We start from the raw sequence: 14112 nt of genomic DNA, 5'->3' as shown, positions 1-14112 counted from the left end.
TCACTAACTCGTAATTAATTATCTTAAGTAAATATGTATATAATGTACACTCGTCTTAATATTTGTGTAATGTAAGGTAAATAAATATTTTAATATAATGCACAATTATTTGTGTATAGTATAATACTAAGTATTTTATATTATCTTTAACAATTAAATACGCTCATAATGTGTAATACTCGAGTACTTTGAATGAGAATAATAATTTCTATCATAAAAATATTATTTTAAATACAATTATATGTAAATTGGTCAAATTGGTTCAATTTTAGTATTAGTTTTATTTGTGATTTTTACTAATTTAAAAATATTTTGAACAGTTTTTAGCATTTTGGTCAAATTCAATTCTATTACTTTAATTAGATTAAATGTAGCGAATTTTTAATTCAACTAATACGAGTATGCAATGCAATTTATTTTATGAATCACTAGTGCAATATTCTTAATCTTACCCCTTCTTATCCTTCAAAATTTGATATGTAAAATAATACTTTTGATTTTACTTATTGCTATTGGTTATATTTTTTATTTTCAATAAAAAGTGAAATACTCATGTTAAATTTTAACAACAGTGTTAGAGATAATCATAATATTTTTCTAATGTGGTTTAACAAGTATTTCAACCTTGTATAAAAAGACACTTGTAAAATGCAAACACTATATGACTCTACTAGTAACACTCCACTAATAATTCAGACTTCAAAGTTTATGAGATTCACCCACCGATTCTCTCTAACCACACAGTCAACCATAATTAAAATTAAGTTTAGTATATAAAATAAAAAAAAGATAGTGGGACCTAATTACTAGTGCTTCCAAAAACTATTTTCCATTGACACACCTCCCTGTAGTTCAAATTAACTTCAAGTTTACTATAAGAAAAGATAATGGGATTGAGCCACTAGTGCATCCGGTCAATAATTCAAGCTTCCTACTGAATATTTAGAATAATTAAAATTTGTGATTTTTTTTATTAGTCTTATTTGTGATTTTTACTATTTTTTATTTTTTATTTTATTTTTTTTTACTTTTAATAAGTGTAAGCATTTTGATTAATTTCATTTTTATTAGTTAAATTATATTAAAGGTATGGCGGAAAAGGATTCATATAGCCGACCCCACTTAGTGGAATTAAGGCTTGGTTTTATATATAATTAATTATATAAATTATATTAAAGGTAACCAAATCCTTACTTTGTAATGCCGTTTGTTTTACCACTTCTTATCATTCAAATTTGATATGTAAAAATAATACTTTTTATTTTGCTTATTGTTATTTATTATAACATATTTTTCCTCGACAAATAAGTAAATATCCATGTTAATTTCAATTGAAAAAAAGTCTTATATTTTTCTTGTCCGAATTTGATTTTACAAATACATGAAATTTTCGAGCTCGTATAAAAGGCAATCATAGAATGCAAACTCTAAATGACTCTAATATCAATACTCCACCAATAATGCAGACTTTAAAGTTGTGAAATTCACTCACTAATTATATTCATCGACACAGTTGATCATGGTTTAAACTTACTTTAAGTTTACTATACAAAAAATAAATAAATAGTGAGACCCATTCGCTAATATCTACAAAAGTTGTTTTCCACTTACACACTCCACTTTTACTCAAACTTACTTCAACTTTACTATAAGAAAAGATAGTAAAGCCTATCCACTAGTGTTTCCAAATAGTTCCATCCACAATTCAAACTTCTCACCGAAACCCTTTGATTGATTGAAAAATTATCAAATTTTATTAGTTTTATTTGTAATTTTTACTAGTGTTTTTCCCCACTTTGAATGGTTTCAAGCGTTCTAACAAAATTCAATTTTGTTAGTTAAATTATATTAAAGGTAACCAAATCCTAACTTAGCTAACACGAGTATACAACGTAGTTTATTTTACGAATCATTAGTACATTATTCTTACCCCTCTTTATCTTTAAAATTTTGATATGCAAAAATAGTACTTTAACTTTGCTTATTTGCTTGTTATGATTTTAATTCTCAATAAATAATGGTTTTTTTTTTTGTATTAATATGATTTTGCAAATCATATAAAAAGACAATCGTAGAATGTAAATTAATATATTCACTTTGCACGGCTGGATATGAATGGATCTTTAAGATTGACATTGAAGGAATTTGATTTTTAATTTGACATATACCATTATCCTTGTTTTTATTTAAATTAATATACAAATAAAAATAATGTGGAGGCATGCTCTTAATAATTTTAATGTATTCTATGTAATTATTAATGACTAATATTTTCTTAAAGTTTGTCACCAAATTAAGATGAAAATGGATTTCAAGATTAGTCTACCCTAATTTTGGGAACCAAATTAGGGGTGTGTGGCTGTGACTGTGCTCAAATTAAGAAATTTATGAAAAAAAATATTTTTTATTATATAAAAAATCATTAAAATATTTTTTTTCCAACACAAATAAAATTTAAATATTAATAATATAAAAAATTAAAATTTGTTTCAATGATTTTATTTTTGTCCTTACTTTTTATAAGAATGAAAAATTAAAGATCTGTTTTGTATAATTGTTGTTTTCTATTTTATTTTTGTATAGTAAAGAAACAAATTACAAAAACATGTTTGTTTATGTTATTAGTTTTTAATTATTTGCCAAAAAAAAAAAGATTTTGTGATAATCACTCGTTTTGAAAAACTGCTGTAAATAATTTTAATATTTGTAAATAATTATTTTGGATTAAATCATTCATTTTATAAACTTTAAAATAAAAATAAAAATACATGATGACTTGAATTTAATTATAATAAAAATATAAATACAATTAAAATTTGAAAAAAATAATAAAACTAATTAAAAAAATATTTTTACTATTTTTCATTTGTCATGTCCAATAAAATATTTATTGTAAAATAAAGTTTGAAAGTATAATAATTAAGTAAAATAATTATAATAAATTTGTTTATTAAAAATATTTTTTAATGTGTATTATTTTGCAATTTAATCATTTTAATAATAATTTTATAATATTATTTATTTTAAAGATAAATATAAGACTTTTTTCCATTGAGATTTTAATTTTATAAATATTAGTCAAACACATGGCTAGCTTCTAGTTAATTTTAATTTTCAATTTTTAATTTTACTTTCGTTCGATTGGGCCGAAAGTATGACCAGTGGGCTTGGGTTGTGCCAAGCAAAGCCCAGGAAAGAAAGGGAGAGAATGCGGGAGCGGGTGTGTTCGGCAGCGAGAAAATAAATTGAACACGCTGTGAAGAGGGAGGAAACATTCGGCCATGGCGGATTACCACTTCGTCTACAAGGACGTAGAGGGAGCTTCGACCCAATGGGACGACATACAGAGAAAGCTGGGCAACCTCCCTCCGAAGCCCCCTCCGTTCAAACCCCCTTCCTTCACGCCAGCCCCCGATGAAGACTCTAGATCCAAAGATAAGTCTTGGATCGATGGCAAGACCGAGGACGAGCTCGAAGATCTCGAAGATGATCCTGATCTCGACGACGATCGCTTCCTCGAAGAGTACAGGTTTCTCCCTCAATCATTTCGCTTCGTTGTTCCTGTTTTTTTCCCTCCTTAATTATCCGTTTGACTGTTAGTAAATGAAACCCCGGGGAGAGAACGAAAAAGGAAAGTGGGAAAAACCTTTATATTTGGTTGTTTGGCGACATAAAATAGGTAAAGTGTTTGGAATGCAAATCAAAATAGGATTCATTTCTTTTGCAGAATTCCTCTGTAAATGAATGTGTGTGTCTGGCATACTGTATATTGCGTTATGGATTTTGACTGAATTCTCACATTTTCACACCATTGTGAAGGGCATGCGGCGCTAGCTAAAACACGCTTGTTTAACTAGTCAGCCTATCGTTTACCAACATTCATCAATGAAATACTTTCATTAGCATTCAATCAAATGGCAGCGGGAACAGTAAGCATTCATGAAAGCAGTGGCACGCAAGCAGTAAACATTGAAATTACGCAATTCATTAACAACACCTCCGTTGACATCGTATGTTTAGCGAGGGAGGCAAGTAGGTCAAATTGACAATAGCTAGTGAATTTTACAATGACTGATGAATACTCACCTTCTCCTAAAGAGGTTTTTAGGCTATTCTCACTCTGACATTAGGAAACATCAAAGTAACCGAGGAGTCATACTGTCTTATTTGACATACAATGAAACAAATACTAGAAAATAACCTTACACTAGTATTTACATGATGGAAACTCATACCAAACACACGAGGTAAGCAGTCACATGCAAGCATAATGCTCTGAACAAGCTTAGATCGTGACATTCTCCCCTACTTTTGCGGTCGACGTCCTCGTAGACTTTGACGCTAGGTACACTTCAATTTTGTCCACAAACGGTTGGATATCTTTTGTAGAAATCCAGCTAATTTCTTCATCACCAAAGCCTTTTCACTTCACTAAGAACTCCTGTCGCTTCTTCCTTGAGGATATGAACACTCTGTCTGCAAGGATATCTTCAACTTCACGTCTGTCAGATTGAACTGTATTCACTTCTGCTCTGGTTGATTGACTTATGCTCGGATCATCGGTGTCGTCGTTGTATGGTTTGAGGTAGCTGACGTGAAACACAGGATGCACTTTCATCCAAGTCGGAGGGTCGATTTTGTAGGAGACCTTACCGACTTTGGCCAAGATGGGGACTGGTCCTTCATATTTGTGAAGTAGTCTCATTTCTTGTCCTCGTAGTGACCTGACTTGTTCTAAATGGAGCTTAACAAGCACCAAGTCACCTACGTTGAAGTGCTGCGGTTTTCTTCCTTGATCTCCCCACTTCTTCATATGCTTAGTAGCTTTTTCCAGGTAGGCTCGGGCAATCTCAACATTCTGTCTCCATTCTCTGGTGAAGATGTATGCCCTGAGACTCTTTTCCATGTACAGCTCATCCACTGTGTGAGGTAACAGCGGTTGCTGGCCTGTAATAAGCTCAAAAGGGCTCTTGTTGGTTGTTGAGCTCTTTTGGGCATTGAAACAGAATTGAGCCACGTCAAGTAGTTGCGCCTAATTCTTCTGGTTGGCGTTGACGAAATGGCGCAAGTACTCTTCCAGTAGCCCATTGAATTTCTCCGTCTGTCCATCTGTTTGTGGATGATAACTCGAAGAGATTTCAAGTTGTGAACTGAAGATTATGAAAAGTTCTGTCTAGAAATTGCCAGTGAATCTTAAGTCTCGGTCACTAACAATGTCTTGGGGAACACCCCAATATTTCAGAATATTCTTGAAAAACAACTGTGCTGTCTTCTCTACCGAATAGTACTTTGGTGTGGCTATGAATGTACCATACTTCGAAAACCTGTCTATAATAATAAATATAAACTCTGCATCTTCCACTCTGGGCAGGTTGGTGATGAAGTCCAATGAGGCACTTTCCCACGGTTTGGACGGTACTGGTAAGGGCTCCAACAGCTCTGCAATTTTCCTTTGCTCCACCTTGTCTTGTTGGCAAGTGAGACAAGTTCGGGTATAATCAACCACATCATCACTCATGTGCTGCCAATAGTACCCCTGCTTCAGTAAGGCCAAAGTGCGCTGCCATCCTAGATGTCCGACCCACATGGTATCATGACATGCCTTCAACAATGTCTTCCTCAGATCACCAGCTCATGGCACAAAGAGCCGGTTACCATGGGCCATCAGCAATCCATCTTCCATCCAGAACTGTCGTGCCTTCCCTTTTTCGGTAAGCTTCATTAAGTTTTGCGCAACTGGATCTTTGGCTAAGTTCTCCTTGATGCGCTCCTGTATCGTTGTGGTAACAGTACTCAAAGTCAAATGTGCTATCATTTGTAAGGCCGTCAACTTGGCCTTTCTACTCAGCGCATCCACGACTTGGTTCAATTGCTCCGCCTTGTGCTCAAAGAAAAAATCAAATTCTACCAAGAATTCCTACCATCGGCCTTACTTGGGTGTCAGCTTTGGCTGTGTGAAGAAATGGCTAACACTTGAGTTATTTGTTTTCACCACAAACCTTGATCCAAGGAAGTAATGCCTCCACACACGAAGACAATGTATCACCGCTAGCATCTCCTTCTCTTGAACTGTGTACTTCCGCTCTGCTTCACTAAGCTTACGACTTTTGTACGCAACAGGATGCCCCTCCTGTAACAAGATTCCTCCAAGGGCGAAGTCTGATGCTTCTGTCTGTACCTCAAAGGGTTTCATGACATCTGGAAGAGCAAGTACCGGATCTCTCATCATGGCATCCTTCAAGTCATCAAAGGCTCCCTGACACTCCTCTGTCCAGTTCCACCCATGACCCTTCTTTAGTAGTTCTGTCATAGGAGCCGTTCTCTGTGAATACCCCTCTACGAACTTCCTGTAGTAGTTGGCAAGGTCAAGCAAGGAACACAACTCCTTCACTGTCGTTGGGATCTTCCATTCTTGAATTGCCCTTACCTTCTCCATATCCATCCTGATATGATCTTGTTCAATCACATAACCAAGGAATTTGATGCTCCGCTGAGTGAAAGAGCACTTCTCTTTCTTCACATACAGACTGTTCCCCTTCAGCCTGTCGTACTCCTTTCGTAGATGCTCTTTATGTTCCTTTAGAATGGAACTGTAGACAACAATATCATCTAGGTACACTACGAGTCTACGACAAACTTGTCAAGGTACTTACGAAAAACCTAGTTCATCAAAGTACAGAATGTTGCAGGCGCATTTGTCAACCCGAATGACATCACTAAGAATTCATATGCCCCATACCGTGTCACATAAGTAGTCTTCGGCTCATCCCCATCAGCAATCCTCACCTGATAGTAGCCTGACCTCAAGTCAAGTTTAGTGAAGTACTTGGCATGACTTAACTGATCCAATAAATTAGCAATCAATAGAATAGGATACTTGTTGCGCACTGTCACCTTGTTGAGCGCGCGGTAGTCTATACACATCCGCAGGCTCCCATCATGTTTCTTTTGAAATAACACCAATGCTCCGAATGGTGCTTTGGAAAGGCGAACATATCCTGCTTCCAATAACTCATCAAGTTGCTTCCTCAATTCTGCTAACTCTAGAGGCGCCATCCGATATGACCCTTTTGCAGGTGGTTTCACTCCTAGAAACAGATTGATTTCATGCTCTACACCCCGTAGTGGAGGTAATTCGTGAGGCAACTTATCTGGCATCACCTCCTTGTACTCATCCAACACCGCTTGGATGATCATAGGCACTAGCTCTTGGCCTACTTTTTCATCTACCACCACCGTGGCTAGATATGTTTGCTCTCCCTTTCTTAAACCCTTCTTGAGTTGCATGGCTGAAAGGAACTTCCCATTGTCTCCTTTCGTTGCAACAACTTGCACCATGTACGGGTGATCTCCCATCAGACATAGGGAACCAGCCGAAGACATCAGCATTGCCTTCGTACCCCTAAGGAATTCCATTCCTAAAATGACTGGAAAGTCATCCAATGGCACCGCTGTGAAATTCAGATGACCTTCCCACCCCCCAAGCTTCACAATAACTTGCTTGGCTACTCCCAGAGTAGGCTGGGCTACAGAATTAATGGCTTTCATGCGTCCTGTATCCTTCTCTAAGGATAAGTTGAGTCTCCAAGCTTTCGGTTGCGAAACAAAGTTATGGGTAGCCTCGGTATCCACCATAGTGTAGGTACTTTTCCCATTGATTCTCAAGTCCACAAACATTAGCCCTCTTGCTCGTGTAACATTTGGGGCTTTAGCATGCTTTTCCAATGCGCTCACCTGCCGCATTGCACCCATCCTTGGCATCTCATCTTCTTCCCCATCGTCTTCCACTGCTTGTTCTGCAATGGAAGTCTATAAAGCATTAAGTGTTGCTTTGTGAGGACACTAAAAAACTCTATGAAGACCTTGACACAAGTAGCACTCAAGTTCACCCTTTCCCTTGGGTGTGTTGAACCCTTGAGACGACGAAGTTTCCTTTGAGGTTGATGCTTTATAGTCGGCTCCCCCACTCTTGGGTTTGCCTTTCTTGAAAGACTTTCCATTGTTTCCCTCTTCGCTAGACCCTTTGGATGAAGTGGTATTCTTCCCAGCGTAGTCAGTCAAGTGTTTTGCAGCAGCTTGTGCAGTAGACAAGTCTTGAACTCTTTTGTCTATGAAGTTCAGTTCTTGCCCACAGTTTCATCCCCTCTAGAAAATAGAACAACTTGTCCTTCTCCGACATATCCTTGATATCCAACATCAAAGCAGAAAATTGTTTCACGTATTCCCTGATCCACCTAGTGTGTTTGAGGTATCTCAGCTTTTTCCTTGCATTATACTCAACATTCTCAGGAAAGAATTGGACCTTTGAGCTCTTTCTTCAAGTTTGCCCAACTATCAATTACACAGCTTCCATTTTCAATGTCATTGTACTTAGCACGCCACCACAGTTTGGCGACACCAACCAATTACATGGTTGCAGTATCTACTTTCACCTGTTCTGAGGCCATCCTCACAGCGCGAAAATACTGTTCCATATCAAACAAGAAGTTCTCTAACTCCTTAGCATCACGGGCACCCCCATAGGTCCTGGGTTCTGGTACCTTGGTCTTACTAACTCCCAAACTCCCAAAGTGTTGGAGTTCCCCATAGCAAGAACCATTAGATTCACCTTTGCATCCAGATCAGCCATCTGGGCCTGCAAAGTTTCCACAGTGTCGTGAAAGTCCTCTAACATTTCACTTGTCAAACTTGCTTGATGCTGGTGTGATCCCATCATTTCATCAACAAGTCCCCTCAGTTGGGCCATCTCGTTGGCCATATTGTTGGTTGTCTCTTTAACTTGCGCTTCCAGTGCACTGATTCTTTTGGCATTGTTTGGTGCCATGGTCACTTACTAAAGCTTCCCAAATCCCACAACGAAGGTAACTGAATTCTCGTAGCAACTGAGCCTTGGCTCTGATATGAAGTGTCACGGTCTGACTATTTTCACACTCTTGTGAAGGGCCATGCGGCGCTAGCTAAAGCACTCTTGTTTAACTAGCCAGCCTATCGTTTACCGACATTCGTCCACGAAACACTTTCATTAGCATTCAATCAAATGGTAGCGGAAACAGTAAGCATTCATGAAAGCAGTGGCACGCAAGCAGTAAACATTGAAACTACGCAATTTATTAACAACACCTCCGTTGACATCATGTGTTTAGCGAGGGAGGCAAGTAGGCTAAACACGTTGACAATAGCTAGTGAGTTTTACAATGACTGATGAACATTCACCCTCCCCTAAAGAGCTTTCTAGGCTATTCTCACTCTGACACTAGGAAACATCAAAGTGACTGAAGAGTCATACTGCCTTATTTGACATACAAAGAAATAAATACTGGAAAATAACCCTACACTAGTATTTACATGATGGAAACCCATCCCAAACACACGAGGTAAGCGGTCACAGGAAAGCATAATGCCCTGAACAAGCTTAGCTCGTGACACCAGCCCCCGATGAAGACTCTAGATCCAAAGACAAGTCTTGGATCGATGGCAAGACCGAGGATGAGCTCGAAGATCTCGAAATAATCCTGATCTCGACAACGACCGCTTCCTCGAAGAGTACAAGTTTCTCCCTCAATCATTTTGTTTCGTTGTTCCTGTTTTTTTCCTTCCTTAATTATCCGTTTGACTGTTAGTAAATGAAACCCCGGGGAGAGAACAAAAAAAGAAAGTGGGAAAAACCTTTATATTTGGTTGTTTGGCGACATAAAATAGGTAAAGTGTTTGGAATGCAAATCAAAATAGGATTCATTTCTTTTGCAGAATTCCTTTGTAAATGAATGTGTGTGTCTGGCATACTGTATATTGCGTTATGGATTTTGACTGAATTCTCACATTTGATGCAGAATCTGCTAGAAAAATGTCTTTTACTGAATTCTCACGTTTGACACAGAATCTGGCTAGCAAAATGTCTTTTAATTCTCTATTCTGTTGAATTCATTTGCAAATCCTACTGGTTGTGATCATATTTCTAATAGAACTCAATTCCATGATTTGTTGATTGAGGTTTCAGTTCTATCATCTCTGTTTTGTTATGCTTCCAAACAAAGAAAATCATAGTATGGCAATTCTACAGATTTTGCAGAATTCATTTGTTCCATATGAAGCCTGAAAAATAATTCAAATAATTAATGTTTTTTGTTTCAAAGAAGTTGATTTTCTTCCCTTTTAATCCATTCAGAGAAGAAATACAACCACAGGATCTTGGATTTTCACCATCTATTTTTTTTGGTGACTGAATATGGTCTTAGCTAGGAGGCAGCACACCAATACCAAGACCGTCATTGCTAGTCCTAGGAAGGTGGGCACCTCAAACCCAGGAGCCACCTAAGTCAAGTCTCAGCCCCAAAAAGTCTCCCAACTCCCAAGGACACAAACCTTAAGTGCCTGAACAGAGCCAACCTTAAGGTGGCAAGTTCTCCAAACCCAAGGACCACCTATATCAAGCCTCGGTACCAAAAAGTTTCCAAAACCTTAAATGCCTGAATGGAGCCAAACTGGGAGCTAAGACCCATGGAGGCACAGGGGACTCAGATGTGGGAGAGTATGATTGTGTACTGACTACTGAATCTGTCTGCTAATGATTGTGTAGTGTGTACTGAATCTGGCTGCTAGTCATAGTGGCCAGACTGTAGCAAGGCTAACTGATGGAGACTCTGCTGCAGATATCAATGAGGACAGGAAACTACACAACAGCAAGCTTGCTATAAATGACCTTCCGCACTTAATTTTTGACACATTAACCAAGCTGTTGATAAAAAGCCTGTTCCCAGATCATCCAGACTTTCCCTTGGATAAAATCCTTGCTGCATCTGCATCCTCCTTGCCAGTTACTCATGAACCTAGCTTTAGTACCCTTGGAAATTTTTTGTGAGCAGTTTGCCAACACCAGCCTCCCAGACACAAAATTACAAGTTTTTTTTTTCCTTCTTTCTTGATTAGCAAAGAGTATTTCATTAAAGGGTGCCAAGGGAATGGTACCCAAGTACAAACAAACGAGGGAAATCTTGTGCATTGCAGGGTGTTGAAAAAACCTAGAATTATGTTGAAAAAACTAAGAATTACAAGAGAGTCAACCAAAATCAAGCCACTATGCCATCTTTAGTAATCCATCGGTCTCTAATGATATGTAAGGGCATAGCCAATCCTTTGAAAAATCTCTTATTTCTGACCCTCCAAACAGACCTAAAGATGCAAGGGGAATGAGGGATCCTATCCTTGCTAGAGCAGATACCTTTCCAAGCCCCTAACTTTCCTTATACTGTTGTGGGAGTAACCCACAGCTGCCTGATGTGAGAAGTGCTCAAGTTCCGAAGGATTCTGGTCGAGGAGCAGTGCAAGAGGACATGATCAATAAGATTCACTGATTTAGCATTTTCCAAACACAAGTAGCACTTGTTAATGTTAGATTACCACTTTATCTAAAAGCTTAACTAGTTAGGTTGTGGGCCAACAATGTATATTTAGCCTTAACACTACCCTGCACGTGCAGCCCGACAGCACGTGAAGAAATAAAAAAATGATAAACAACACCATTACAGGGAATAAGATAGTTCTTAACAAACAAACAATAAATGCCGGCAACAAGACTAGGATCCAGAACCTCTTGGCAACCTGGATTTAATACTATATTAGATTACTACTTTACCTAAAAGATTAAGCTGTTGGGTTGTGGGCCAACAATGTATATAAAGCCTTAACAGTTAACAAGGGGGTAGCCCCTTTTTTTCCAGGTTATGTACGTTAATAATTTTTCTAAGAGTTGCCTCTTATGCAAAGAAAGCAATTTTTTTGGGGTGTTTTCCAGATGTGCTTCGAACAAAAGTTGTTGCTAGAATGCTAGTTTCTGCCAGAGGAGTGAGTTTCCTATAATAGGATCTGAGTCTGACAGTAAATGTGCCATTTTTATTCAAGATCCCCTGAGATTAGAAGGTAAACATGATCCCCCAACTAAGGCAGGGGACAGACTCAAGCCTTGACCCTAACTTGACAGAGATCCTAGGGCTAAGGAAGATCCAGAATGAGACAGAGCAAATATTAGTCACCAATGAAATGAAATTGGTCTTCTAGAACTGTATGGGGTACAGGCAGCCCCACCTTCAAGAGGAATATTATGGCTTTGATCCAAATGCACATTCCAATGATTATTGTCCTCACAGAAACCATGAATGAAGGAACTCATAGCAAAACTATTTCAACCTCTCTTCGTTTTGATACCGTCTTCCATGTGGACCCTGTTGGTTGCAATGGAGGTATGCGAATGCTTTGGTACGCTTGTCAGGCTGATATAAATATCATTATGAACACAGATCAAGAAATCCATAGTGTTGTCAAGGTAATGACCAATCTCAGTAGCTGGTTTTTATCTTGCTACCTATGCAAAACTCTGGTGTAGGGAACTGTACAATAACCTCTCCTTGACGGTACATTCCCACAATCTCCATTGGCTAATGGTGCGTGATTTCGACAAAATCATCTGCAGGGAAGATAAAATGGGTAGCACAAGGTCTTCACACTCTTGAGCCAATCGATACCTTGATCATATGGATGCCTCTAGGATGATTGAGCTTGGCTTCTCTGCATCCAGATTTACTTTGTGTAAGGGGGTGTTTGGAAAAATTAAGCACTAAGCACTGAATATTGAATTAGACTTTGAATTTTGTGAACTGATTTAGAGCTTGATCGAACCCCTTAACACTGAAAAGTGTAACTTATTTGGTAAATCCTAATAACATCTGAATATGTATTTAAAAAAATTATGAAAAAAATACAAGAATACAAATACACCCATGAAAATTACATATGCAATAAATTAGCATAAATGTTATCTCCCCAAATTTCATATTTATCAAATGAGTTAAACAATATTCAATATTTCGGCTTTGCCTAAAGTCTGTTGCTCAACCATCTTCCATGGGTTCTAGCTACGATCCTCAAATCTGAAGCTTCAGGCTCATGACAGAGGCCGTGCTGGAGACCATGGTAGAGGGCCCAACAGAGGCCGTGGTGGTTGTGTGATGGGAGTCAGAGGCGGAGGTGGTGGTGGGAGTGTGATGGCAAGCTGTAATAGAGGCTGTGGTGGGAGATAGCGGCAGGATCATGGTGGGAAGTGGTGGTGAATGCTGTGGTGGGAGCACGATATGAGGCTCCTTATCCAGTGGTTCCTTTGCTGGGAGCGTGATGGGGGCTTCTAGATTGTGGTGTAGTATAGCCACGGAAGAATCAAGCGGACAATAAAGAGGGAGGGAAAAATAATCTCTCGCGGCTCAGTGATGGATCTACTGCCGACGAAATCAGCAGCATTATAAGGCGCAACATCGGATTCACCTGAAGCCGATAGAATAAGAAACAAGTCCAATTAAGAGGTCATTCAGTGCAAACAAATGACCCCTAGGCCAACATCGACCAGAGAATTTTAAGGTCAGATGTTCTAATCTTTCACCTGAACTGTCCTTCACACATCAGCACAACCCATCTTCTTGGGCCCCTCCACTACATATCATTTAGGCTTGGAGCTTTTGGTTTGCTGATCTTAGATCCTAGTTTCTCCAAAATGCTTTAAGAAGCTTGGAATGATCCATCTCAGTTATGCTATGTTTGGTCCATAACATCGGATTCACCTGAAGCCGATAGAATAAGAAACAAGTCCAATTAAGAGGTCATTCAGTGCAAACAAATGACCCCTAGGCCAACATAGACCAGAGAATTTTAAGGTCAGATGTTCTAATCTTTCACCTGAACTGTCCTTCACACATCAGCACAACCCATCTTCTTGGGCCCCTCCACTACATATCATTTAGGCTTGGAGCCTTTTGGTTTGCTGATCTTAGATCCTAGTTTCTCCAAAATGCTTTAAGAAGCTTGGAATGATCCATCTCTGTCATTATGCTATGTTTGGTCCACAAGATGGAATGGAATGCGAATGAAACAATATAGAGAATGAAACGGAATGGGGAAGGAAATGCAATGACCATTTGCATATCCATTGCTTTGTTGCAAACATAGAATCAAACTAGACTAAATGGACATTCCCATTCTCACTTCTATTCTCATGTTTGGCATAAATAATTGTAATAAGAGAATGGAATGCTCTTATTTTAAAAATTACATCGAAATATATAAATCTAA

The 14112-nt window shown here is 38.2% G+C and overlaps 1 protein-coding gene across 1 annotated transcript in view; it reads left to right on the top strand.

The window, feature by feature from the left end:
- Window positions 1–3170: 3170 nt before the first annotated feature.
- LOC131168109 (uncharacterized) overlaps window positions 3171–14112 on the top strand; it is a 30726-nt gene continuing 19784 nt past the window's right edge. Inside the window, exon 1 of the mRNA XM_058127318.1 lies at window positions 3171–3529. Within this exon, the coding sequence (XP_057983301.1) occupies window positions 3282–3529 (248 nt within the window). The 5' untranslated portion in view covers window positions 3171–3281. The remainder of the gene's footprint in view (window positions 3530–14112) is intronic.

The sequence above is a fragment of the Malania oleifera genome, chromosome 11 (assembly GCF_029873635.1).
Source record: "Malania oleifera isolate guangnan ecotype guangnan chromosome 11, ASM2987363v1, whole genome shotgun sequence".
NCBI lineage: Eukaryota > Viridiplantae > Streptophyta > Magnoliopsida > Santalales > Ximeniaceae > Malania > Malania oleifera.
The sequence above is the reverse complement of the archived record's forward strand: the minus strand, read 5'-3'. Positions and strand labels throughout refer to the sequence as shown.